This window comes from Dermochelys coriacea, chromosome 21 (assembly GCF_009764565.3).
Source record: "Dermochelys coriacea isolate rDerCor1 chromosome 21, rDerCor1.pri.v4, whole genome shotgun sequence".
Taxonomy (NCBI): Eukaryota; Metazoa; Chordata; order Testudines; family Dermochelyidae; genus Dermochelys; species Dermochelys coriacea.
The window spans coordinates 13,509,181-13,535,556 of NC_050088.1; the positions used below are offsets into that span (position 1 = coordinate 13,509,181).

General features: G+C 58.2%; 1 protein-coding gene across 6 annotated transcripts in view; it reads right to left on the minus strand.

Annotated features, from left to right (window-relative positions):
* Positions 1-432: 432 nt before the first annotated feature.
* Positions 433-26,376, minus strand: part of KIF21B (kinesin family member 21B) — an 85,438-nt gene continuing 59,494 nt past the window's right edge. The window contains exons 19-36 of one of the 6 annotated variants that reach the window (XR_006276456.1): positions 26,002-26,149; positions 25,682-25,876; positions 23,364-23,465; positions 22,827-22,992; positions 22,299-22,359; positions 21,739-21,796; positions 20,800-21,005; positions 20,167-20,241; positions 19,272-19,340; positions 17,353-17,391; positions 15,513-15,649; positions 13,853-14,033; positions 12,850-13,014; positions 11,868-11,985; positions 10,724-10,894; positions 9,096-9,295; positions 8,202-8,414; positions 433-7,603 (exon numbers count right to left, since the gene is read on the minus strand). Coding sequence is in view for 2 of the 6 variants with exons in the window: in XM_038379873.2 (XP_038235801.1) it covers positions 7,549-7,603; positions 9,096-9,295; positions 10,724-10,894; positions 11,868-11,985; positions 12,850-13,014; positions 13,853-14,033; positions 15,513-15,649; positions 17,353-17,391; positions 19,272-19,385; positions 20,167-20,241; positions 20,800-21,005; positions 21,739-21,796; positions 22,299-22,359; positions 22,827-22,992; positions 23,364-23,465; positions 25,682-25,876; positions 26,002-26,149 (2,191 nt within the window). In the remaining 4 variants the exon portion in view is untranslated. Of the gene's footprint in view, positions 7,604-8,201; positions 8,415-9,095; positions 9,296-10,723; positions 10,895-11,867; positions 11,986-12,849; positions 13,015-13,852; positions 14,034-15,512; positions 15,650-17,352; positions 17,392-19,271; positions 19,386-20,166; positions 20,242-20,799; positions 21,006-21,738; positions 21,797-22,298; positions 22,360-22,826; positions 22,993-23,363; positions 23,466-25,681; positions 25,877-26,001; positions 26,150-26,376 lie in introns of all 6 variants that reach the window. The other 5 variants (XR_005289846.2, XR_006276457.1, XR_005289847.2 and 2 more) reach the window with 5 other exon arrangements.

Consider the following 26,376-nt stretch of genomic DNA (forward strand, 5'->3'; position numbering starts at 1 on the left):
TGCTCTGCCAGGGCTCTTCCGAGTGCTGTGGGTCTGACCCCTGCTTTCTTCCTTTCAATCATAGTCCTCAAAGGCTTGCTGCAGGACAGCAAGTCCTCAGTCCGCTGCCTGGCTACTCAGACCATCCTGATACTGGATACCTTCAGGGACCAACCCCCTTCCAGCTGCAACCTACAGACCTTCACCCACAGGATCAGAAGGATATGTGCTAGGTAGAGCCCAGTCACTGGAGCCGCCGGCTGCCCCTGCTCTGCTAAAAGCCAGCCTCCCTCCTTTGGGGCTTTGTGCACCGGCGCCTGCCTGAGCGGGGTGAAACTCAGGGTGTCCACGGGGGAGGCTCTTCCCACCCTCCCAGAATCTGGCTTCTTGCCCATCGGCCACCTGCCCTTCTGTATGCAATCCCTCCTCATACAGAGCAGCCCCACTCCTCCATTTCATTTTGGTGCATTTATTTACGAAGACAGCGCAAGGAACAGACACATCCATTGGAAAAAACCATGTACAACTTGAGGCTTCAATAACCCCATTTACAGTAATACATCGAGGTATAAAATATATACACACCTTGTCCTATACACAAAACACAGACCGCCCCGCTGGATCTCACAACCCATAGAGAGAGAAAAGCCTTAGCAAGCGTTGACATCTCTAAAAACATCTCAGGGCAAGAAAAGGCACCTGCTGTTTGCAACACTTGTACAGTATAGACACAGGGTGAGGGCTAAACTAAGTGACCAGGGTTAGGTCTGCTCAGTCTCTACTTTCTGAGGTTCCATACACAGCTGCTCAACACTCAAAATGCAGGGCAGGAGTAAGGTTACTATCCCATCACCAAAAGAACCGCAATGTAAAGCAGTGCTCCTTCCTGTGCCTGGGGGTGGGGGAGAAGTCACACAGACGACTACACCAAAGGCCAGGCATCATCCCAGGGTAAAGCAGGGCTGTAGTGTAAGGTGGAGGAGCCCCTGGACTAATGCAGCTAAGAGTTGCAAGGCTGGGCACCGGAAGCATCTCCTGGTGGAACGGTGGGGTATGGCGGGCGGGGGGGGGGAAGGATCCCTGCTCTGGGTCAGTCCCAGTGCCAATGGCCCACTGCCTTTGCAGAGGCACAAGGCCACTGATGAAGGCCATTCGTCCTACCCCACTGGGTCTCGCAACCCAGCTCCCCCAGGAGAGAAGCTTTGTCCAGTGACTTTGTTGTTAGGCGAGAAGGGAAGGGGAGACGCTGACCATGTGATGGGCACCAGTCAGCTCAGAAAGAAATCTGACCCTTGTGCTCTTTGGGGGAATCGTACCTGAAACGGGGTTCAGTGGGAGGTAGGATGGGAATATGGCCAGCAGCGTGAGGGGATGGAAGGGCTGAGAGTAAAGGACCAGGAAGGAAGCAGGGTCCTGGGAGAGGATCAGTGCCAGGACACATCCTGGTGCTCATGAGAATCCACTTTCCAGTAGTGCGGCCCCAGGTTTGTAACCATTACGCTGGGGAGCTCTTCCAAGTGAAGGCCCCTGCCTCAGGCGCCCATCCCTGCCCAACATAAGGGCTGAGAATGGAGCCCCCAGCAGGGGGTTACTCTTAGGTCCTGAGGAGCATGAGGGATGGAAGAGACCCCTCAGGATGACAAGCTTCCCCCAGGGCTTTGGGGGCTAAAGGAGTCTCTGCTCCTGAACTGGACACTGCCAGGTCACCAGTGATTAGAGGGAATGGGGCTAGCAGTGGCTCTGCGGTGCTAACAGCTAACTGGGGGCCTGAAAGGGGTGAGCTGTGGGGTGTAGATCTTAAATCAGCCCTGCCCCTACAGCACAAACGGTAGCAGATGGGACAGAGAGTCCCAGCTCCAGGAGGGTACCACAGCCAGTGCTGTGAACAGAGCTGTATGGCCCATATGGTCGGGAGAGGACAAGGGTGGAGCAGTTGGGGTGGGAAGCCTGGCAGAAATCTAGAGAGAAAGCAGAGCAAACAGTGCAGAAACAGAGCTGCAGCAACCACGAGTTCAACTGTCTCCATTGTCAGTTAGGGCATCCTCCCTGGGTCTGGCCCCCCAGAGAGGTTTGCATGAGCAGGGTCTGCACAGACAGCAGGTAAAGGAACAGGGCCCGTGGTTGCCACGCTAGGGGTACATGCAGTACCCTGCAGTATAAACAAAAAAAGTCATTCCAGGCAGCTCAGACTTGTAACTTCCATCATCTCCCCCGGGTCAATTTCACCATCGGTCTGCAGGAGGCGTCATTGCTGTAGCAGCCTTGAGGGCTACTTGCACTGACCTGTCCCTCCCCCCTGAAGTCCAGTGGAGCCGCTCCCTGAATTCAATCCCCCTTCATGTGCAGTGGGCAGGGGAAGGTAGCCAATGGCCTGTCGAGTCTTGGATGGTTTCAGGGCCAGAAAGGGGGATGGAGAGAGAAGAGGTGGGAGCAGGGTGGGGAGAGGTTGGTGGTCAGATGCAGATGCCATTTGTAAGGGTGGAGGTTACGCATCTGTAAATGAGAGAGTGTGTCGATGGGCCTGACTCTCCTGGCCCCACAGACACTGCAGTGACAGGGCAAGATCAGAATCAGGGCTTGGGAGACGCAGCTCACTGCTGTTCCCAGGCCCGCCTCCACCTTGGGCTCCTTTCAGCCCCCGAGTTACTGGGCTACAGCCTGCCCCGGGCGCTGCTGCGAACACCAAGGAGACTTGTAGGGGTGAATTTATCTCCTGATCCCTCTCTGTCCTGCCCCGTTACCTGCTTCCCATCATAGACACACCCAATTAAACTCTCCCTGATCACACACGGTTACTGTCACTTGCTGCCCCTGCATGGAGGCATTTGTTCCCCATCTCCCCTTACATGGTAACATCAGGGATGACTGCACCCAAAGGGACCTCTTGATTTGTGCTGTCCTTTCCCCTGTGCTGCTGCCTGAAAGTACAATCACGTGCAATCACTAGCAGGCAGATTCTGAAGACAAGGAACAAATATGTCTCCTTAGTTCTTCCCAGAGGCTAACGTGCCCAGCTACCAATGACAGCGGGGGTTACGTTGGGGGTGTGCTTTGAGTTACTGGCCCCCAGAAGGGGTGCAGCATATATATTTTAGGGGAATGGGCTTCCCCTTTGATTGTACATTACAAAGCTGCCCCTTATTCCCAAGATTAAGCGGCATTGTGCTTTCAGCTAGGGCTCTTCCAGGATTTGTTCCCTGGCTAAGAGGAAGGATAGTCTTGTGCCTAAAAGTCCAGGGAGCAGATCCTCAGATGGTGTAAACCATCCTAGCTCCATTGATGAAGCTGTGACCATTTTCACCAGCTGAGGATCTGGCCTGAGATAAGGGAGGGCATTTGGATTCAGAAAGAGATGGACATTGATCCGAACGCTGAGAAAGAGTCCTTGTTAGGGGACGTTTCAGCCAAACACAAGCTGTATACAACATGAGCTCAGGGGAAACTCCATAACCCTGCTCTCACATGGGTCCCGAATAGGATACCACAGGAGGCTCTTGTTAAATTAGGGTGAAGTGCAGTCAGATCATGGTAAAATCGGTCACTGCATGGTTCCAGATAAGGAGCCATTCCCAGGTGGCCACAGCCAGCGTCAGGACCAGGAGGGTCAGGGAGGCGCGTACCGATTTCACTAAAACGCAGAGAGCCCCACTTCGGCTGAAGCTGAGGACCTGGGTATCAGCGTCAGCCTGTCAGTGCTTTCAAGAACAGGCAGCTGGGGGGTTGGCATGGGCCCTTCGGGGCTCGCAGCAGGACTATAGTGGGCTCGAGAGGCATTCCGATGTCCGCCTGGCACATGCTGGCTCAGGGTGGCATTCGGAGCTCCTCTTGACAACCTGCAGACAGGGCCTCCATGTAAGAGTCAGGGTCATGATTTTCAAGAGCGGCTAGTTGTTTCAGGTGCCCAGTTCATGACCCCTTAAAAAGAAAGCCCTGAGCACCCCCCATCTGGAGATCAGACCTCTTTCAAGTGTCAAGCTGGGCCCTCCAACAATCAGAGGTCCATTTTTAAAGTCTAAGGGGGGCATTTTTCAAGCAGAGCAAGGTGCGGTATGTCACACTGCAATGCTAAGGCAGGACAAGCCCCCAGGACCCGAGCAGCTCAGCAACGCAAGTGGCGTTTCCAGGACAAATTCAAGTTTCAAAATCATAATTTTTTTTTTTTTTTTTTTTTTTTTAAAAGTGGCTCAGACTGTGAGGTAGCTTAACAAAAGAGCCCCCCTCAAATGACACCCCTCCAAACAAAAAAAGACCGTGCGCGCACACACAGAGCTACAGTACAACACCGCCCCCGCCTGCTCTCCCTTCCACACAGGGAGAGGAGCCGGCAGGGGCACCTCAAGGGAAGGGCTGTGCCCAGCACATGGGAGCTGACAGTGGACACAAGCCAGGTGCCCGCTACTGGATCATCTGATGCTGGCTGGCTGGCTGGCCTCAGGACAACTTGTGAGGAAATTTCCATCTTTCAACCTGCTTGTTCCTATTGACCTCCTGTGGGGTTTCGCTGGTCAGGAACGCCACGAGATGCAGTTGCTTGGTGCAAGGCAGAACGAGGCCCAGCCACCACGAGCGCTCGGTCTTGCAACATGCTGGGGTCACTGGAGCAGAGCTGCCTGGGATTAGCCCCGAGGGAAAGAACCAGGGAATCCCAACAGGTGGCTACTGGGCTACATGCAGGTGAAATCTTCCCCTCTCATGCAGCGACCCGCACTGAGTGCCTGATCCAAACTCCATGGAGGTCAATGGGAGACTTTCTGCTGGCTTCGGATCAGGCTCTTAAAGATCCAATGAAGCCCCATTGAAGCAGAGACACTGCTGCCCTGGCTCCCTCCTGCCCCAGAGCCATTCACACCTGCCAGGGTGGAGTGGGTCTCAGGTGTTACATTTGATAGCTGTTGTGACAAGCTGAGACTCAGACATCATCCTCCGGGTATAGGCCACCCACCCGCCCACCCACCAGCTACACGAGTGGCATCTCAGAGTCCCTCGCTCAGATCCTCTTCATTTCAGACAATTCACGTTTGCTTGTCCCTCTTGTTGCCAAATGGAAAAATCCAACTTTTTCTCCCAGTTTAATCCTGTCCCATCGGGGGGGGAGGGGGCGGGGGGTGGATCTTGGATATAATCCACTCTCTGGAAGGCATCACTTCAACCTGCGTTCCCTTCCCCCGGGCATCGGCAGAACCCTGGGGACACTTCTCCTTTCGTTGGTGGCAGAAGTAGGAGAATGATGGGTGGTTGTGGTGCGTAGCTGAGCAAACCAAGTCACTGTGTTTGGATCCCACCAGAGCCAGCACCCTGGCAGGACTTCAGAGCTCCCCATCCTGGTCAGTAGCCAGATGCTCAGAGGCATGATGGAAAATGAACAATTTTTCCCATCTCAGAACCACTCCAGAGCAGCAGCAATTGGAGGCAATTTTTACTTTGTGCAGCAGGGGCGATCACTGTTTTCGCAGGGTTCGCTACAAGACAGGGCAGCTGGATCATCATCAAAAGGCAAAACAAATAAATAAAGAGGCTGATGCCGTTTACGAAGTGGAAACATTTCCCGTCCAATTTATAAGTTTGAAAGGAGTAAGAACCCCTTGGTGGTGTTGCTTCAATCTGCCAGGTGGAAGGAAACCAGGGGCAATCACCTGTTAACCAAGGATACTGAAAGTCTTGCATCCCAGAGAACACACAATCCATTGCTGATGGGGTTAGCTGAAGATTAATCAATAAAACCAAAGTCCAACCGCCGCTTCTTATGTGACGGGTGGAGCAACGCAAGAAATGCACCCGGGGGAAAGGGTCAGCCTGCTGCTGTTCCCTCAGGTCCATTTTGCGGCAAGCTCTGCACCCCAAGGGCATTAAGTAGCAGCGAGAAGCTGGCGGACGAAGGTTCTGGCTGCACTGGGTGTTGGCTGCGTGGGACTCCTTAGCCAGCCAGGGAGGAGGGAGTGAAGGTAGCGAAAGACCCCAGTGAGAGCAAGTCCATGTGCTTTGGGGAGTGCAGTGCTGTGGGGTGCCCACGTGGCTCTGGCAGCTGCAGGCACTTGGCCGTGGATGCCCCAGAGGAAGCGGGGCACCCAAGCATGGCGGGGGAGATGGTGGCGAGAGTCCTTATGCAATTTTGACCTTTATAAAACTGAAATCTGGACTGACCGTGGTGATTTAGTGTCTTGAGCCACACTGGCCGTGCAGGTGGCTGGCAAGCAGAGCATGGGCATGGGCAACCCCTCATTGCCCCCCAGCTCTGCTAATGCACCTCAAGTCTCATGTGGGCCCCTCCCGCTACCCCACATCTTTCTTTCCCTTCATCCAGCTCCATTCTAGCCCTGCCCCACTCCCCGCTGCAGATCCCGTCCAGAGCGCCCCACGCCCTCCGCCTCTGCCAAAGCGCCTCTCTCCTGACCACATAACCACCGCCCGCCCTGCTCTTCCACCCACTACTCTAGTCCCGGACCTCTCCCGAGCCAGGCCCCACAGGCTGGCAGGCAGGGATCTGCCCCAAGCAAACCTAAACCCCTCCTGTGAGATGGTGCGGAGAGCTTACCCTTTTCCCAGCATTAAAGCCTTTCCTGGCTATTAAAAATCCCCAGGTCCCAATCTGTTCTCGAGGGTGCTTAAAAAAATTCTTTGAAATCCTACTATAAAAGCTTCAATCCCTTCCCACAGCACCTGGGAATGAGCTACTCCCATGCTCAGCAGAGATGGCACCAAGCTGGATGTCCAAATGGGCAGTGGGGACCACAGGGGACAGCGAACAGACCAGTGCGCGATTAAGGCTCAGTCGGATGTGTGTGTGGGGGGTGCCCAAAGTGAACAGATCAAGAAATTCCGCTTTTCCTTGGAGACGCCCACAGGGATTTTTCCCCGATGTGCCAGCTGCCTTCTCTCCACCTCCGGGGCAAAAGGAGGGACGCCCTGGCTCAGAACGAGGTGGGTCAGATGCAGAGGTCAACATTTGCCAGACAGCATGTGGATTTGGTCTGGAGACGCAGCAATGGAGCTGCTGCCAGGCTAGGGTCGGCCCTGAGCGCGGCGCTGGGGTGACCTTCAGGCAGCATACAAGCCCTCTCCATATTTCGGTACCGGCCGGCAGAACCCAGCTCTGCTGAACGATGGGGTGTAGAGAGGGGCGCCTGCAGCCGCTTCCAGAGGGAACGAGACCCCAGGCACCAGGGCGGTTCGGAGGCCCGCAGCAGGGTGCAGGTGGCAGGATCCCTCATGCACATCCAGGCTCTGGGGTGTTGGGGGCGCTGAACAGGCTGTGGGGCAGACTGGAACGATCCCGTTGAGTGTCTCAGCTCAGGGTCCTCCCCAGGGCTGGCAAGGCCATGTCCTGAAGCACGGCCTGGCCACACCCCGGTCAGCAGAATGCCCTATGCATCACGGAAACCCAGCGTGGGGCTGGACGGGAATGACGCCCCCTAGCCGTGGGAGCTAGCAGTGCACAAAGCCCCAGCTGAGACACCATCACCCCAGAGTCCTGGGAACTGGAACACGTGCAGGCCAGGCCGCTCCCAGCTCTTCATGGCCAGGGAGAGGGGCTGGGCCTGCCAGTCGCCTTGGCTCCGGCATTTCCAGCCCCTAGGTTGGGCCGTTCAGGACTCGTCTCCTGCTCCAGAGCTTCACTGTCATGTCACTGGGGAAGGAAGAGAGAGCGGAAGTGAGGCTGGGGGGCTGCCCCCGTGCCAGCCCCGCCCCAGGTGGAGAGAGGAAACACAGCAAATACAATCAGCTGTGGGCCACGCCCTGCCCCCAACTCCCCCGCCCCCAAATGCATCATGCTGCAGCCCAGGAGAGCCAGGCCGCTGTGCACCAGTGCAAAGAGGGAGCAGATGCGCCCCGCTGCCTGCCAGCGGGATAATCCCCCAGAGCGCCAGTAATGGGGCACTCGGCCAGAGCGCAGGCTCAGCCGGGGCTCCTCACTGGCAATGGCCAGTGACGGGGTGGGGATGGGGTGGGGATCCCCCCAGCAGCGGCCCAGGGGGAGCAGTAGTCAGATGGGCAAACCCCATGCAGCACCGAGGCAACTGCTGGAGCCAATCACCCCTTCACCAACCTTTGGAGGGGCCGGGGGAGCTGCCAGCCCTGGCCCCCCTTCCCTACCGCTACAAGGGGGCAGGCAGCCCGCTCCAGGGCAAAGGCATAGAGCAACCTGGGGGGCAGGGAGGGGCCAAGAGGACAGTCTCCTCTTGCAAAGAGCTCCACATGGGGGAAATTTCAAAAGAATCTCATACCGTTAAGAAGCAGCTGAGACCAGAGCGGAGAGGGGAAGAGAGAGAGAGAGACAGACAGACAGACAGACAGCAGGCCAGAGAGAGAGAGCAGGCCAGAGAGAGCAGGAGGAGGGTCAAGGCAGGCTAGTGGCACGCCCCTTTATGGCAAGGACGCGGCGAGGAAGGCAGGGGGTGAGCCCAGGCACGTAAGTCCATAGCTTTACCCGGCAGTCACTGCGGCACAGAGAGAAACAGAGGGAGGAAGAGAGGAAGAAAAAGGAAAGGAGAAAAGGGAAATGGTCGGAAAAGAGGAGATCAGAGACGGTGCCAGAGACATCGCACGGGGCGGGCGTGAGCCCGGGGACCCTCTCTGGGGGCCAGGGCTGTGCACAGAGGCTGGGGTGCGGAGGGAAGGGGCCGTGGTGCTCTCATTGGAGATGCACAAGGTGCCCTCGAGGAGGAGCTGGTGCCCGGCAGGCAGGAAGCCCATTCTCTGCACTGAGGGTGGCAGGGCCAGCGGCACCAGGTCTGGCACGTCGACGGACCTGGCAAGCAGCATCCCAAAAGCATGGCAGGGTAGGGCAGGACTAGCGCTCGGCATAACGGGAAGGGGCAGAGGAGCCTCGCTGTGGGGCGGGCTGACAATGGCTGAGAGATGGAGGAGAGAGAGGCTAGATGGCTGCAGGGCCCCCAGCGCGCTCCCCCCGCCCCCGACTGCTGCCCCACACCAAGCTGCTTGCAGCCGGCTCCCGTCCCTCGCTCCCTGTACCATTCCGGGCCCTGCCATATGGGGCGGGGGGGGGGGCGCAACAGTGGGTTTGGAGAGCTCCTGCGACTCTGCTGCACCGGGGTGAGCTGGGGATCAGACGTCCCTCCCCCATGCTGCAGGGGCCTAGCCCCGCCCACAGCTCTCACCTGGAAGCAGTGAATATGTGCTTGGAATTGGTGCAGACGGCATTGATGGGGCTGTCGTGGCCCTTGATCTCCCCAACGGGAGTGAAGTTCTCCACGTTCCAGACCTTCACCATGCCCCCGCGGCAGGCACTCAGCAGCATGGGACGGCCGGGGACGAAGGCCAGGGCGCAGACCCAGTCCTTGTGCGCGTTGGGGATTTGCTGGCAGGCACAGAGACAGGGCAGAGCCAGTGAGCGCCCTCGGGCCAACAGCGCCCGATCCATGCTGCCAGCTGGGATCAAGACCCAAACCGCCCTCCCTGAGCACCGGGGCAGGGTCAGACCAGCAGCCAGAGCCAGATCCTGGGTTTGCAGCTGGCGGCTGTTTCTAGAACGGGCTGAGGCAAACACCCCACATCTGCACAGTGGCCGAGAGCTGGAGCTGGAATTATAAAGCTCTGCTCAATTTCTCATCAAGCAGCAGCCGAGGATTTGAATTCAAGACAACAGGACTCTGGTGAGCTATAGAAGCAGCTCAGCAGGAGAGAAGAGGGCTACGCCCCATGAGACAATTGCTCATTGGGAGTGGCCAGAGGATCTCCAAGCTCCGATTAATTCACAGCAGCCATGCTGGCCCCAGGATATGAGAGACACAAGGTGGGGGAGGAAAGGAGTACTTGTGGCACCTTAGAGACTAACAAATTTATTAGAGCATAAGCTTTCGTGAGCTACAGCTCACTTCATCGGATGCATTTGGAAAACTTTTCCACCAAATGCATCCGATGAAGTGAGCTGTAGCTCACGAAAGCTTATGCTCTAATAAATTTGTTAGTCTCTAAGGTGCCACAAGTCCTCCTTTTCTTTTTGCGAATACAGACTAACACGGCTGCTACTCTGAAAGGTGGGGGAGGGAATCTCTGATTGGACCAATTTCTGTGGTGGGGGAAGGGACAAGTCTGCAAACTCACAGAACTCTTCTTCCGGGGTGGGGCTCGAAAGTTTGTCCCGTCCACCCACAGAAGCTGGCCCAGTAAGAGAGATTCCCCCCCACACACACACACCTGCTTTGGCTGCTGCTCTATCCCCGACCCACGGAGCCGCTGGAGGCCGTCCCGGCACTGCTGCATGCCCCGACTGAACTGGAGAACCAGGCACTGCGGCATGTGGGGCCAAAGACCAGACAGCCACACTCACAGGGATCAGAAATAGGGAAAACGCTGAGCGCTATCTACCCCCAGACCAACATGTCCCCCTTCCCCACAGGCCACTGAGCCCTTTAGTTGTAACAGGTGGGGCACAGCCCTATAGAACTGGCTACCATGCATTGCCCACAGGTGTAAACTGCCTTCAGGACCCACCATGCCAGCCACTGTGGTTTGCAACCCGCAGGGCTCTTCCATTGCCTGGAGGCCCCATGTGCAATGTAGGGATGGGGTCCATGCTTCTGCCCTCTGGTCCTCTGCCCCCAGCACGGCGGGAGCACGCTCCAGATTGTACAGTGACACTCCAGCAGGTTCTACATCCTCGCTCCAGCCCCTGGCACCAGCCCTTGCCCTCCGGCACACGAAACGGCACACTGCGGGTCTAGGCCCATCTAAATGCCCCCCCCCCGCCCAGCAGCAGGGCCTTCCTGCTCACCCCACTCCATACCTGAAGGAGCTCCTGCTGCTCCAGGTCCCACTTCTTGATCCCGTTGTCCCTGGAGCCGCTGAAGAGCACATCACCCTGGATGGCCAGACACTCGATGCCGTCGTAGTGCGGGGGCTCGAAGTTATGGGTGGGGCCAACGTTCCCCACCATGCTGTCCGCGATCTCAAATATCTGCAAGGCAACAGCCCGGAGGGCAGCTGCTGTGAACCCAAGTGGCGAAGGAGACCAGCTGCTCTCGGGTCATCTGGCCAGCAACAGCCCTTCCCGCAAGGCAGGGGTACGGCTAGTGCGTCTGACCACACAGCTCCCGCTGGATGCTGAGCCGGGGCCCAGTGCAATAAGACAGGGATGGATTGGGAGCAGCAGGGTTCTGCCCGCTTACGCCAGGCTGGGGTACTTGGGGGAGAGGCCACGTGGGGACATGATGATTCAGTGCTGGGACACAGGTCGCTGGTTTGAACCTCACCCGGCTCAGCCGGGACTGGAAATCTCCACCTCCTCCAATGGTTTGGTGGCCGACGTGCGGGCGCAGATCAGCGCCTGGCTGGCCGTGGGCCACATTGCAAAGGCAAAATAGCCCCCTGGGAGACAGATCCAGCAGAGGCCACAGAGGGCAGGCAGAGGCCGATTCCACCTTCGCAGGAGACACGTTGGCGGGGGGCGTGGAGGGGAGGCCTGGGCAGGGCACCTGGAATTCCAGTCTCCAGGGCTGGCGAACGGCCCAGCACTTTGAGACATGGCAGCTCCTCCAGCATTTCCCGGATCTGGGGTCCAAGACGCTCTTAGCTGCAGTGCACAGACCCTGCTCCCCGTGTCCCACAGAGACACCTGGCAGACGGGGAACAGGAAGGCTGACCAGTTGCAAAGCTGCCAGGTCGTTAAGGCCACAAGTCCTGGGGGGCTCATGGCATTTCTCAGACCCTGGTGGGATTTGCAGATGTGCTCAGCGCTGGCCTCCCTCTGCTCCCGCTGAGGTCAACAGAACGGCTCCCTCCTGCCCACCGTGGGAGCAGAGTTAGGCTGACGCTGGGTGCTCTGGACAACCCCACCCAGCGTGTCCCCTCCACACCAGGTCTTTGATGGGCAGCGAGCCCCTGTATCTTGTGCTGCCCGTGAGCAGGAGGGAGGGAGGGTCCTAGGGTACCTTGACATAGTGATCCTTGGAGCCGGTGACGACCAGGTCGTGGTTGCTCGCGGTCTGGTTCACAGTCAGACACATCACGGGCCCGATGTGGCCGGTCAGCTTCCCGATAGGCTGCAACCTACAAGCAAGAGCCGGGGCTGTCAGGGTCTGGGGCGCGCTCAGCAGGAGATGCTCGTTCCTGCAGGCCCTTCGCTGGCCCGGTCTCCAAGGCTCCCAGCAGGGATCCTTCCAGCCCCGGGCTCCTCTCCACCATCCCGAGCAGAAGCGGGGACCTCATGCTCCAGAGCGCAGAGCACGGAGCACCCTTGGTGATACCATGTCCCTCAACACCGTGGGCTGTGATCCAGGCCTCGGGCTAGGGGTGGGAAGTTGGGTTCAGGTGCAGTGCCAGGGGGGTGATCAGCTTGTCTGCTGAGCCGCTAAGGCGGGGCGGGGAAAACTATGGCCCGCAGGCTGGATCCAGCCGGTTGGTTAATTTCACCTGGCCCGTGGCGCCCTCCCCGACCCCTCCACCCCTGTGGGGCTGGAGCTGCTAGCACTGGCTTGCTCCACTGCGGGGGAAGCCCCAAGCCCCTGCACCCCCAGAGGTGGGTGAGTGGCCTGCGATTGATTTTTTCCTGTGGGTCAATGGCCCGTGACAGAAAAAAGGTTCCCCACCCCCGCCCTAAGGGCTGCAGCTGGGAGAGGAGCGCTGGGTCCTGCTTTCAGCCACCCCGGGCCTGATCATCTGCCCCAGCAGCTGCTGTAGAGCAAAGCCCCAGTGCAGACAGGCCAAGCTGCTCCACGCTGGGGTTTGTGCCAGTGCAGCTGCCCCCGGCGCCAAGTCCAAATCTGCCCCGCCTCAATAAGACAGCTTCCAGCTGGGAGGGAGCAGGCCCCAGCCCAGCACAGAACAGCAGCTCCCTCTGCCTACGCAGCACCCGGCTCCCTCCCCACAAGAGCTGCCCTCGCCTGGGGGCTCGAGCCCCGGTGCTGCCCTGACCTGTTGAGCTCCCAGATGCGGACGGAGTTCCCGGCGGCGGCATAGAGCACAGTGCCGGCGGGGTTGAGCGCGATCTGGTTGATCTGGTGCTCGCCCTGCACGCTGGCGATGGTGCGGGTCGTGGTCCCGGCGCAGACGTCCCCGGAGATCACCTGACCCGAAGAGCTAAGCCAAAGAGACAGCAAGAGATGAGCCTCAAGGCAGAGACCCTCGGGCAGCGGGGGGCAGGTGAAATGGGGGTGGGGGGGATTTACACAGTGTGCAATGGAAGATCCATTGTGGACTGATTAGAAGGCTGGAGGAAGTCTGTCCCCAGCCGTCTAGAAGGCAAAGCAATGCCATTCATGGCCACATGCAGTGCCAGTGGTGCCAGGATGAGACCCCACTTCAGCCCCACATCACCTCAAACCAGGAGCAACGGCCCAGCAAGGGTGAGCTAGGCAGCGGCTCTTGGCGGGGGGCTGCCCCAAGGGAGGTGCCTTGCCGAGCAGCCAGCCAGACCCACGCCAGCAGGTGTGCCAGCTCCACGCCTGGGGGCGGAGCAACACAAACCCCGCCTCTTGCCGGGAGTTGATGTTGACAGGCAGCCTAGGCACGTTCCCACCAGTCAGATTTTAGGTCTGGGGAGGGACTGCAGGCAACGAGACGTCTCAGTTGGTGGCTGGGCACCAGAGAGAGGGGCCGATTCGCTGGGGTCTGGGAACGGTGCTGGCAGCTGCAGATGGGTCATTACCCATCCCTGATCAAAGCAATCGTAGGCAGTAGGGTGCCCGGTGCCCCCTGAAACAGACTAAAAGGAGCAACTGCCTTGAGAGCAGAGCACCAAGCCACGGAGCCTCCGCAAGCCAGGCCAGGCTAGAGTGACCAGCATTGCACCATTCCTAGGCTCAGCCCTGCAGCCCGCCTGGCCTTTGCAATGCTGCCCTGGGTGCGGGACGCTGGCAGGGCACCGCGTCGAGCTTGGCCAAGCCCTCAGAGCAGCCTCAGTGCACCAGGTACCTACGTGAGGGTGCGGACGCACTTGGCCGAGTCCCGGATGTCCCACACCTTGATGTAGGAGGTGGAGACAGTGAACACCAGCCCCGAGTGGCTGCAGTACTTGATGGACACCACATTGTTGGGGTGGCCCTTCAGCGAGGCGATTTCCTGGCCCGTCACCAGGTTCCACATTTTGCAGCTCCGATCTGCGGGAGGAGGCAGGAGCATATGACACTGCAGGCCCCTTCCTGTCCTCAGCAGAGGAACCCCATGGCTCCCTACCCTCCCACTCTGGCTCCCAGGGGTGCCCCAGGGGCGAGAAATGAGCTCAGTCCCTGTGGCCCATCCAGCCCCTGGCATCTCCACCAGAACTGCAGATGGGGGGAGGGTCTATAACTGCCAGGTGGGAGGTGACACTCAGTCACGAGGGGCTGGGCAGAGGCCCCAACAACTCGCTTCATGGATGTCACGGGGAGGGATAGCTCAGTGGTTTGAGCATTGGCCTGCTAAACTCAGGGTTGAGAGTTCAATCCTTGAGGGGGCCATTTAGGGATCTCGTATTCCATGGTTCCATGTCACCACACAGCTGTTCAGCCGTAATGACTTGTGCAGCATTGCTGCCCTCTACTGGGGGGACCCAGAACTGCACTGGCTTGTTGTGGCTTAGTTTTCAGAGTAGTAGCCCTGTTAGTCTGTATCCGCAAAAAGAACAGGAGGACTTGTGGCACTTTAGAGACTAACACATTTATTAGAGCATAAGCTTTCGTGGGCTACAGCTCACTTCATCGGATGCATTCTGTGGAAAATACGGTGGGGAGATTTTATATACACAGAGAACATGAAACAATGGGTGTTGCCATACACACTGTAACAAGAGCATCGATTCAGGGGACACCATCATAGGGCCTAATCACATCAGCCAAACTATCAGAGGCTCGTTCACCTGCACATCTACCAATGTGATATATGCCATCATGTGCCAGCAATGCCCCTCTGCCATGTACATTGGCCAAACTGGACAGTCTCTACGTAAAAGAATGAATGGACACAAATCAGACGTCAAGAATTATAACATTCAAAAACCAGTTGGAGAACACTTCAATCTCTCTGGTCACTTGATTACAGACCTAAAAGTGGCAATTCCTCAACAAAAAAAATTCAAAAACAACAGACTCCAAGGAGAGACTGCTGAATTGGAATTAATTTGTAAACTGGATACAATTGATTTAGGCTTGAATAAAGACTGGGAGTGGATGGGTCATAACACAAAGTAAAACTATTTCCCCTTGTTTATTTCCCCCCGTACTGTTCCTCACACGTTTTTGTCAACTGCTGGATATGGCCCACCTTGATTATCACTACAAAAGGTTTCCCTCCACCGCCCGCTGCTATCCTGCTGGTAATAGCTCACCTTACCTGATCACTCTCCTTACAATGTGTATGGTAACCCCCATTGTTTCATGTTCTCTGTGTATATAAAATCTCCCCACTGTATTTTCCACTGCATGCATCTGATGAAGTGAGCTGTAGCTTATGCTTACATAAATTTGTTAGTCTCTAAGGTGCCACAAGAACTCCTTTTCTTGTTGTGGCTTAGGGAGCTCTCAGGCAGGCTGGTGCTGTCCTCGCAGTTCGGGCGGATCACACCCAGCACTCAGCAGCCAGCCCACCCCTGAGGTGTGCACCTTTGGATCCAGAGAAGAGCAGCTCGTCTGTGGCGTCCACGCAGAGAACAGGCTTGGAGTGTCCCTCCGCCACGGATAGGCACTGCAGCGGGGCCGTTCGGGCGCTCCTGGCACTGCCCACAGGGTTAATGAGGCCCCTTCCATATGAGAGAGAGAGAGAGAGAGCGCGCGCAAGGGCGTCAGCAAGGGGGTTCTAGCTGGGTGACCTAGGACGGCAGGGGCAGGCTGGCTCTGGACCCAACCCCCAGAACCTCCAGGCTTGAACAAACTGGGGCCTGGCTCCAGCTGTGCTGTGTGCGGTATAAGAGCACCATGGCCAGCGTGGGGAAGCACCCTCTCTCCATCTGACCCGCTCCAGTTTCCCAATGAGCTCCCGGTTTGGCAGATGAGGAAGGGATTTTTAAAAGGTCACGTGGCAAATCAATGGCAGAGCTGGGAACGGAACCCAGGAGTTTTCAATCCCCCCAGAACAGGGAGAGAACCCAGGAGTCCTGGCTCCTGAGCTAGGAGACAATCCTGTCTCAAATCAGTTCTAGACTTTGCCCCAGCAACAGCCAATGGGGCTGTGAGGGGAGTTCAGAGGGAAGTTCCAGAGCGCTGAGCAATGAGACTCGACATCCCTGAGGAAAGAGCCCAGGTGGAAGAGCCTATCATGGAAAGAATCAGTATCTCCAGAGCAGCTTCCCAGCCAGGATTTCAAAACACCTCCCCTCCTCCCAGCAGGGTTGAATTAAGGTGGGGATACTGAGGCACAGGGAGGGGAAGGGGCTAGCCCAGGGTCACACAGCACATTTGTGGCATGGTTGGAATCGATTTTTTGAGGGGCGCCGAGTACCCTCTACTCCAGCTGATGGTGCTCAGGGTGTCACAGTCAGGCCCACAGCATCTCAGATAGGCACCCAAACGCCAGTGGGGAGATGCTCCTCTGCCAGCCTAGCCCTTTTGATGTGCAGGGCATGGGAGAGGGAGAGTTGTCCTGGCACAGACACCGCCTTGGGCTAGTGTAATTGGTTCTACGTTGCTCGTGTTGCCAACCCAAGCATGCTGGGGGCAGAGCCAGGGCCTTAGCACACCCCATTAAGGGAACTCTGGGCTGTGGCACAGTCAGCAAGCAGCCCCTTGAGAGGTTGCAGTGAGTTCGAGTAACCCCAAGGCTGCTCTAATATATGGGGGAGGCTGCATAGGCCCCAGCAGCAGCCATAGGATCCTCAGTGCCTAGAGGCTGCACCCCAGGTGTTCACTTGTCGTGCCTCGGTTTCCCCATCTGCGAGACAGGGATAACAATCTTGACCAGCCTCGCCATGGGTGTTGGGAGGCTGAAACCCCATTTGTCAAGTGCTTTGAGATGTTTGAATTGAAGGTGCAAGAGAAGAGGACAAAACATCATAGACTGGACCCCCCCCAAGCATCCATCGGCTCCAACAGCTGGACTGCCCTGCCTCTTGGAGCTAGGCTAGACACAGCGCAAGTTATCATCACTACCCGCCCTGCCCTCGAGGCAGAATAGAGCATGCAGCTGCCCCCATCCAGTCAAAGCACCGTACGCTATTCGCTTAAACACCCAGCACTGCGTTTCAAGACAATGGCTCAGACTGTAAGGCTCTGGAGACCAGAGGCAGAAAGGGACTTCCACAGCCGGACACGGCATGCCAGGGCCATGCAGGGAAGTAGAGAGAGGCAAAGAGGGACACACAACGAGCAAGAGCCGCACCATGACAGAGTCCCAATAGATTTAGCAAAGAAGCAAGGCCCAGAGTTTGGCCAGCACAGCTTCAGCATGCAGGGCAGGGGGAGGGAAATGCGAGAAGCAGGAGAGTTATCAACAGAAAGTTGTATGTACCTCAGCACCTCCGAGACAGAGGAATCGCTGTCGTCAGACCTAGGGACAGAAAATTAGCAGGATTACGGGAGAAAAAATCCCGGATGAGAGAGGCAGCAGCAGAGAGTCAGAGAGTAGAGCGTTGTTATTACATCCAAGCTAGCGGGGTAGAGAGGGAGGAGCGGACACAGAAAACCAGAGAGAGGAAAGGGGCAGAGGAGCAGGAAGGGACACGTGGCTCGGACACAAGATCTTTCCGGCTGAGCTGGAGTCGTTCAGCCAGAAGGGACGGTTACAATCACCCAGTCTGACTTGTACAAGGCCTCACCTGGGGATTCCTGCATCGAATCTTCATTTAATCTTCCCAAGGTCCCCCCGTCCCATTACTGCCACCAGCGATCCAGCCTAGCCCCCCAAGTTCCGCACTCCTGGTTTCGGGGTCCAGCCGGGGCGTTCTGACATGGACTGGCTCTGCGCTATCGTGCAGTTTGCTAGCAGGCGGGATGGAGACGGGGGGCTGTTCCTGAGCTGCAGGCAGCACCATGGGCTCCCCCCGCCCCAGGTTAGAACGTCACCACCAAACTGGGATTCTGCAAGCAGGCAGGTGGGAGGTGGCTGCTGCCTGCTCCCCTAGGGCCAGGCCCTCAGGGGCTGTAAATCAAAGCAGCTCTGCTACCCCCATGGCAGCTAGGCCAATTTGCACCCACCGAGGGGCTGGCCTGTGACTGTCAAAGGCTGTCCTAAGGTGGATTCGATCCTCCATGGAAACCCAGACTCCCACTGGAGAGCGCACGCCCCCAACCACCAAAAGGGTCACAGCCTCTGGCACCAGGAGCAATCAGGGAGCACCTACAGGACCCTGGTGGAAAGTTCGCCCCACATAGAGCAGCCATATCACCTCCTGAGGGGGCCCGGGGCCTGCGAGCAGCCGGTGTCTCCCCCCTGAACACAGCGGGAGAGGGAGCAGGGCCCCGAGCAGGGCACAGCCAGTGCCTCCAGAACCAGGGGTGGGGCTAGCTGGGAAATGGCTTCCCCACTGCCTGGGGACCCCTGCCAAGCCCAGTGCCAACGAGCCCCATGCTTCGGTGGGGATGGGATGGCGGCTCAGCATCCTCAGCTAACAGCCCCCTGGGCCCACCTCACCCGCTTTAGAACTGCAGCCAAACCCACCCAGCGGCGTCACTGCGGGTGAAATTCCCCCTCCGATGGCCGCCAGCGTGATGGCCGGCATCTTGGCCAACACACCGGGGCCCTCCAGAGCTACCAGCAGGACCTGAGGAGCCCAGGGCCGCCAATGGGGCCTGTGACCGCCCCAGCCCCCCAGGGGATGCCCACGGGCCCAGTGGGGGCCCTGGCACTGCCACGTGTGTGCACACAGCGCTACGGCCAGGGCACCGCTTCGGGCCTGGGCTGAGGGCTCTGGCAGTGCAACGTAATGATGAGCCTCTGGCTGGAGCGTCTGCAGGGAGGGCACCTGCCGCCCCAGGCTCGCAACAGCAGCTGCTTCTGCCTGAGTGAAAGGCCCAGGCTTGGCAGCTCAGGGGCAGCCCCGAGACAAGGTCCAGCCAGTAGAGGGGGGCGAAAGAGCCCTGCCCCCATATCAATGGGGTTATACACAGGCCTGGCATAGGGCCCCTGCCCAGGGAGATGCTGCCCCGTGTGAGGTTCTAGTGTACCGGGATTGCAGCTCTCTGCCTTCGCCCTGGTCAATTCATGAGCCCGGGACTGACTCCGGCTGGGACTGGCAGGCCCTGGGGCAGAGCGGGGATGGTACCGGGGTGGCGAGAGCCCAGCTGGGACTGCCGGGCCCCGGGCCAGAGCAGGGACGGTACCAGGGGGCAGCCATGGGAGTCACCATCTGCCATTCACTGCTCTTGGGGCTGGGCTCCCCCGGAGATTCACTCCTCCCCCACCCACTCCTTGCCCCGTGAGACTCTTACTTGTCCAGCGCGGAGCCCTGGCTCTGGTTGCTGGTGAGGCGGGAGAAGACATTGCGGTCGTTGCGCGGCCTGGTGGGAGGGGACGAGGGAGGCGTGAAGCCAACGTCTGAAGTCCTGAGTCCAGGTGTTCAGAAAGAGACCCACGATTACAAGCCTGGGCCAGGGACCTACCCCCTTGCCCTATTCCCCCCCACTCAGTACAGGGAGGCCTGCAGTGCCAGCCCATGGTGAAGTGATTCTTCCCCTCTATTCGGCACTGGTGAGCTCACATCTGGAGTATTGCGTCCAGTTTTGGGCCCCCCACTACAGAAGGGATGTGGACAAATTGGAAAGAGTCCAGCGGAGGGCAACGGAAATGATCAGGGAGCTGGGACACATGACTTATGAGGAGAGGCTGAGGGAATTGGGCTTGTTTAGTCCGCAGAAGAGAAGAGTAAGGGGGGATTTGATAGCAGCCTTCAACTACCTGAAGGGGGGCTCCAAAGAGGATGGAGCTCGGCTGTTCTCAGTGGTGGCAGATGACAGAACAAGGAGCAATGGTCTCTAGTTACAGTGGGGAGGTTGAGGTTGGATATTAGGAAACGCTATTTCATGAGGAGTGTGGTGAAGCACTGGAATGGGTTAGCTACAGAGGTGGTGGAATCTCCATCCTTTGAGGTTTTTAAGGTCAGGCTTGACAAAGCCCTGGCTGGGCTGATTTAGTTGGGGTTGGTCCTGCTTTGAGCAGGGCGTTGGACTAGATACCTCCTGAGGTCTCTTCCAACTCTGATCTTCTAGGATTCTATGGTACAGCCGGATCCAGCACTGAGATCTGTGCCAGGGCACTGCCGATTGCACAGGCCGGTCCCCAACGGGGAGATAGGCCCATGTGCTCTCCAGCTGCTCCCCAGCTCACCTGGTTGGCTGCCCCCGGTCGTAGGATTTCCTCCGGGTCAGAGGCGAGGTGTCCGAGCCACGGGACTGCCTAGGGCTAGAACAGAGCAAGACCAGATCAGCAATCGCCCCTCCTTGGGCCCTGGGCCCTTCAGCACTGAACAAGCCTACCGCAGAGCAAGTGAGCCGAGAGCCATGGTGCAGCATGCAGATCCACTTCCTGAGCCAGGGGCCCAGCGGGCTGGATCAGGCCCCGGCAGGGCCCAAGGTCAGGCCAGTGGCCCCCAGTTAAGAGTTTATGCTTTGAGTGCAGGTCCTGTTGGCTTCATCATCGAGACTCTGCCGCTGGAGAAGGCAGCTCCATGCCTTTGATAAGAGGGCCATAGAGACTGGACGCCCAACTCTGTCCGACAATGGAACCCAATTTGTCCCACCTTCCCTAGTCCCCGTCCCCCGACTGCCAGTACCACAACTTGTCCATCGAAGATGGCAGAGCAGGCCAGGAGAGCTGGCCCCACCACTGCATGCTGGGGACAGGCTGGATTGACCAAAAGGAGTCCACACTCAAGGCTCCAAGGGCAGAGTATGATGGCCAAGCCCACCTTGCCCCCCAAGAGCCTGTAAGCATGTGGGGCCCACACTCGCCAGGGCTTACAAGGTGCTGCCGCGGGTGGGCAGGCTGATGGTGCGGGAGACCTTATCCTTGTAGTAGGAATCCCGGATGGAAAAGCCGATTCCATCTTCTTTGATCTCCATGAGGGATACCAAGGACTTGGTGATGTTCTTGGTGGAGATGTCCAGCGTGGGTCCCAGGCACTCGGCCGACACAGCCTTCATCTGGCCTGACAGCTTGGGTTCCCCCTACGGCAGGGCAAAGGGAGAGGAAGGTTGAGAGGGAAGGAGTTCACTGCCCCAAGGATAGCACATGGAGTGAGTCTGAGATACTGGCACCCCTTGGCCACTCAGTTCCAAGAAGCCCCTGGGCCGAGCACCCAGCAGTGGCAGATGTAGGGAGACCTTTCAGTTGGGCCCTGGTTGCTAGCATTAACGCTTCATGCACTCATTTGTGAGGGCAACAGGAAGTACCCCCCGTGGAACAGGCTGGAACATGCCCTGTATGGCCAGGGCACTGGAGCAGCTCTCCCAGGAGGATTCGGCACATGGAGGGACTGGTCCAATCAACTAATTGCTGGGAAGGGCGCACAGCACCAGGGTATCATGTGGGTTTTATTTGCTCCCAGAGGAGAGCCAGGCAGCACCAAGACATCTTCCCTGGATTCAGGGAAGCCCAGTACAGCCCAATGATGTGACATTGGGGGGTTTCAAGTGGGGTCTACCACTCAAGGAGCCATTTATAGGGCCAAAGTAACACGCCAGGCACGGACACCATCAGGAGACCAGACCTCAGGCTATTTGAGTTCCAGACCCAGCTCCTCAAGGCATTCCAGCCATGGAGAAGACACCAGCCAGGGGCCACCACCCAGCCATGAGCACAAAGGGAGAGGGGGTACAATGGACTGAGGACCCCACACCCACATCCAGCTGTGGCCACCTGGACTATGTTAAATGGCCCCGTCTGCGACCATGAACTGACCTTGAACTTGAAGTCGTCCTGGCTGGCCGAGCCCTTCATGGTGAAAGACTGGGAGAAGCTGTAGGGAACAAAGGGTTTAATAGCCAACTCCCTTAAGGTTTTACCTAGAGCTAAAGGAAGAAATCATTGCCCATCACTCCCACCCCATAACACCCTATCAGCCCGGCTACGGTTCCTCCTCCGATTCCCTGAGGTACAGCCCATCCCCTGGTCCCTTTCAGGGCCCTCTCCACTCTCAGCTCCATCTTGCCCCTGGTCCTCAAGAGGAATGATTGCTGGGATGGTTCTGTACAGCCCCTGCATGCCTGGGGTTTAGCAAGGCCAGTCATTGTGTGTGGGTAGCGTGTGCACTGTCCAGTCACATGTAGGAGCTCTGAGGGGCTGGAGCATGCTCGGTGCAGACAGAACCTAGAGAATTTAGCTGCCAAGCTCTAACGGGTCTCTCTTGCCAACGAGCGCCACAGAGATGCGCCCCCCTCCCCTGGCCACGCTCACGCCATAGATCCTGCCGCTCAGGGGCACACGAGGCTGCGACACTGCACGCTCCCTGGTGCGCTCACCTCCCCTCCGAGGCCAGGCTGAACTCCGAGATCTCCTCGTCCGTGCTGGCGTAGCCATTCTCTGCACAAGGAACAGCCAACAAGGGGGCGTCAATGCAACAGAGGGTGGGAGGGCACCGCACTGGGCCAGTCCGATCAGAGCCAGGCAGCAGGCGGTCGCCAATCAGCGTGTGGCCCTTTAGGTCCTTGGGACACCCTCCAGACCACTGCTATCGTATCATTAACTCTATGCCACCAAAGCGCCATCACTGCATCCTCACAGATGGACAGGCTGTGACCACATGGGCTGATACGTCTGGAAGAAGCGGGCCCATCACTCCTGCCCATGGAGTCAGAGCAATGCCAAGAGCCCTGGGGTGGGCTCCATCTGTCCCAATGGGCAGATGTGCCATCTGTAGGGGCAGGGGAAACATCCCGAGCCTTCCCAGCTGCTGCCAGCCCCAGGTTCTACCTCAGCGCTGCCGGCTCCCTTGCCAGCCAGTGCCCCATACCCACGGGGGTCCCCAGGAGGAAGAGCCCAGCACCCACCTTGCTGCACGTTGTGGATGAGTGCCTGCAGCTCAGGGTGGGACTCCGCTTTCTCTCGCAGGGCATCCAGGATGACATGGTTCTGGGAGGAGCCGGTCACGTCCGTTTGTCTCAGGCGCCCTTCCAGCAGGCGGATTTGGGCTTCTTTCTGAGCCACCTGCAGCCCCTGTTTGGCGGGAGCAGGAGGTAAGCCTCCGTCCGGCACACAGGGCGGGCCAGTGGGTGGGTCGGGGAAATTGGCTCCTGGCTTCAATCCCCGTCCCTGGGCACAGACGCAGGTTCCACACCAGCCTCACTCAGCTGCGGCTTGTAACCTGTTCCCCTCCCTGGGACCAGCAGCACACAGGCTGGGCCAGCCTCTCAGTCTCCCTCACCCGCGCAAAGAGGATGCCCCAGGCCCAGCCAAATAGCCCCGGCTCCAAACCTGCCCTGCAGCGACTGCGATCCCACCCCAACAGGGGGCTTCCTGGGATCCCATGCTCTGCGACCCGCCCCCCAGAGGTGCGCCTCCCTGCCCCAGACAGCCCCTTGCCTGACCTTATCGATGGAGGCCTTGAGGAAGTTGTCCAGCAGGAGGCGAGCCTCAGCCAAGGAGCAGGAGCTGATCACCACGGAGGTGTCGGTGGAGTCCAGCTCCTCCTACGGTGCAGGAGAGACCCCGAGGGAGGGGAATTAGAATGGCGCTGGGGGCGGTGAAGGGCAGAAAGCAGAGGGCCAGCAGAGACACCGGCACCAGGTAACTGGGAGGGTCCCTTGACTGGCTGATGACGGTGGGGACGACGACTTGCACGCCAATGCTGCGCGTGAGCACTTGCAGTCGAGGGCCCATTGTACCCCGTGCACTGGATGCACGCCTCGAATCTGGCCCCCAGTTGGGCCGACTGTGGGAACTGAACCACACACCTGCGGATCTCAAGAAGATGAGCTTCTACTGCCTGGACGACAGGAGCTGTTCGTTAGTCAGGTGACCAGAGCAGACCAAGGGCGCGTTTACACTGGGAGCTTAAACCAGCATAGCTATGTCTCTCCAGGGTGTGAAAATCCTGCCCCGCCCCCGTCCCAGAGAGGTGTAGCTATGCGGACCGAACTAAACAGCCACCTCCTTAGGAGGTAGATTGGTTACTCCGACGGGGAGCATCTACACCAAAGCACTAAAGCCTTGCAGCTGTAGCAGTTTAAGCGTAGACATATACTAATAAACCGGTTTACGTACGCTAGCCGCCGGGAGGAGAGCAGAGAGATACACTGTGCTAACCTGGGTCAGACCCCGCATGTCATTAACAGTACGTCCACACAGCAAAGAAGAACCCACGGCAGCAAGCCTCAGAGCCCAGGCCAATGGATTCGGGCTTGCGCTACGGGGCTAAAAGTAGCAGTGTAGACGTTCCTGCTCAGGCTGGAGCCTGGGCTCTGAGACCCTCCCCGGCCAGGTTACAGAGCCCAGGCTCCAGCCCTAGTGTGAGTGTCTACCCTCTTATTTTTAGCCCTGTAGCCCGAGCCCTGCGAGCCCAAGGCAATGGATCCAGGCTCTGAGACTTGTGCTCTGGGGTTTTCCTTGCAGCACAAACACACACTACAGATGCGAGGGAGAAAGGCCTCATTATTAGGGCTATTATTCCACATTTCTCTGTGGAAATATTGGATTAAAAATGGCTTTTTGCTTAAACAAAAATTTCCTTTTTGATCAAAATCCCTCCACCCCGTTTACAAAAATTTGACATCAGAAAAAGACTCAATGTTTGAAAACAGCTTTCAGCACAAGTTTGCAGTTTCTCAGAAGGGAAACTGTTTCCCAAGACCCCCAATTATTTATCTTAAACCATCAAAACTGATTTTCAAAAACCACAAAAATTCCAGTTTCTCTTGGGAGGGGATGGGGGGGAAGAGACTGATTTTTTTTCCCCATGGGAAATTTCAGAAGAAAAACAAAAAGGGTTGGAGATTTCCTACAAAAGCAATCAGCATCTTCAACCCTCTCTCCTGGCTACACCTGGGGTTGGCCCTGAATATCGGGCTGACCCCCCCAGTGCACCGCTACAGGAACGCCGCTGTGGAACTGGGCTGGGTCCAGGCAGTTTCTCACAGGAGGTTGTGTTGCCGTATATGCAGGGAATGGAGAAAGCCCGTGTTTTAAGCATGTTTGGAGCCTGGCAGTGACCCAGGCTGGAGCCTGGCACTGACATGGGTTTTTCCTTTGCACACAGACAGGAGTGAGCGCGGCTAGGCCACGCCTTGCCCGCAGCCCTGGGTACATTTGTCCCATGGTATGGACGGGGCTTCCACTGATTCCAACGTGTGCAGAACCCCCATCAGGGCTGTTGGGCCTAGTGGCTGGTGGTGGACATCACGGTCTCAGCAGCCGTCCATCCAGCGCTGATGGAGACCCTGTCGGACCAACATATAAGGGCCTTCATGGCCCCGGCCGTGCAGCTGAAGAGGGTGGATTCGTGGCCTCCGCTGGTCCAAGCCAAGCCGCAGCCACGTCCATTAGCCTGGCGCCCGCAGGCCTATGGCAGCCCATTGCACCAGCCCCGCCAGTGCTCAGGCACCTGCTGAATTGGGCCTTGTACAGCCGTCCTCAGCGACCACGAGCAGAGAAAGCAGCCAGACTGCAAACCTGCCTCCTGCAACCCTTATGCTTAAGCTGCCTAGGGGAAGAGTCCAGCCAGCCAGCCTCCTGCCCACGCCCAGCCCCATCCACCCCAACTATCGACCAGCCCCCAGAGCACCCCCTTTCCCTTACAGCACACAATGCCCTGCTGTGATCTCCCTCCCATCCCTGCCCCCGTGAGACCAACTCCCCATATACAGACCCCTGCGCCTCGCCCCCGCCCGCAGGCCCCATCCCCTGGCACCTTGGTCTCCTCCAGCTGCATGATGGTGGCCTGGCAGTCGGCAATGCTGTCGTTGATGTAGTCGATGTTGGCGGTCAGCACCTCGATCTCCTCGTTCAGCTCCTGCAGGCCCTTCTGCTCCTCCGGGCTCTCCGCCTGCAGCTTTCCCCTCTTCCCCTGCAGCGCCTCTTGCAGCAGCGCCAGCTCCTCGCGTTTCTGAGGGGGTGGGTGGGAGGGGAACACCTCAGCCGACGCCATCCAGTCGCGCTCCCAGCCCTTGGTCATGCTCAGGCCACCAACCCCCACGCCCACCAGGGTGCTGCCCCCCAACCCCACCTCACCTTGATCAGCCGCTCCATGTCCGCCTCCAGGTTGACGATGGTCATCCTCTGCATGACGACGTCGAAGATGCGCCGCTCCAGCGACTGCCACTTGAGCCGGGCCGCCTTGCTGAAGGACTGGCTTACCCCCTTCTTTGGGAACTTCTTCCTGCAGTGGGATGGGACGTGGTCAGGGACCTCCCGCCGGGCGGGCGCTCGGGACAGGGGGGCGTTTACACATCGGGGCTGCCTCCAGCCAGAGTGTCAGGCAGGCAGAGTGCCAGGGAGAGTCCCACGTGTCAAACCACATGGCAGAGTCACCCACGACGATAGAGCGATCGTCTCCCGTGTGCCTCTTGGCCACAGAACTCCGCTCCCGGCTAACACCCAGGAGCC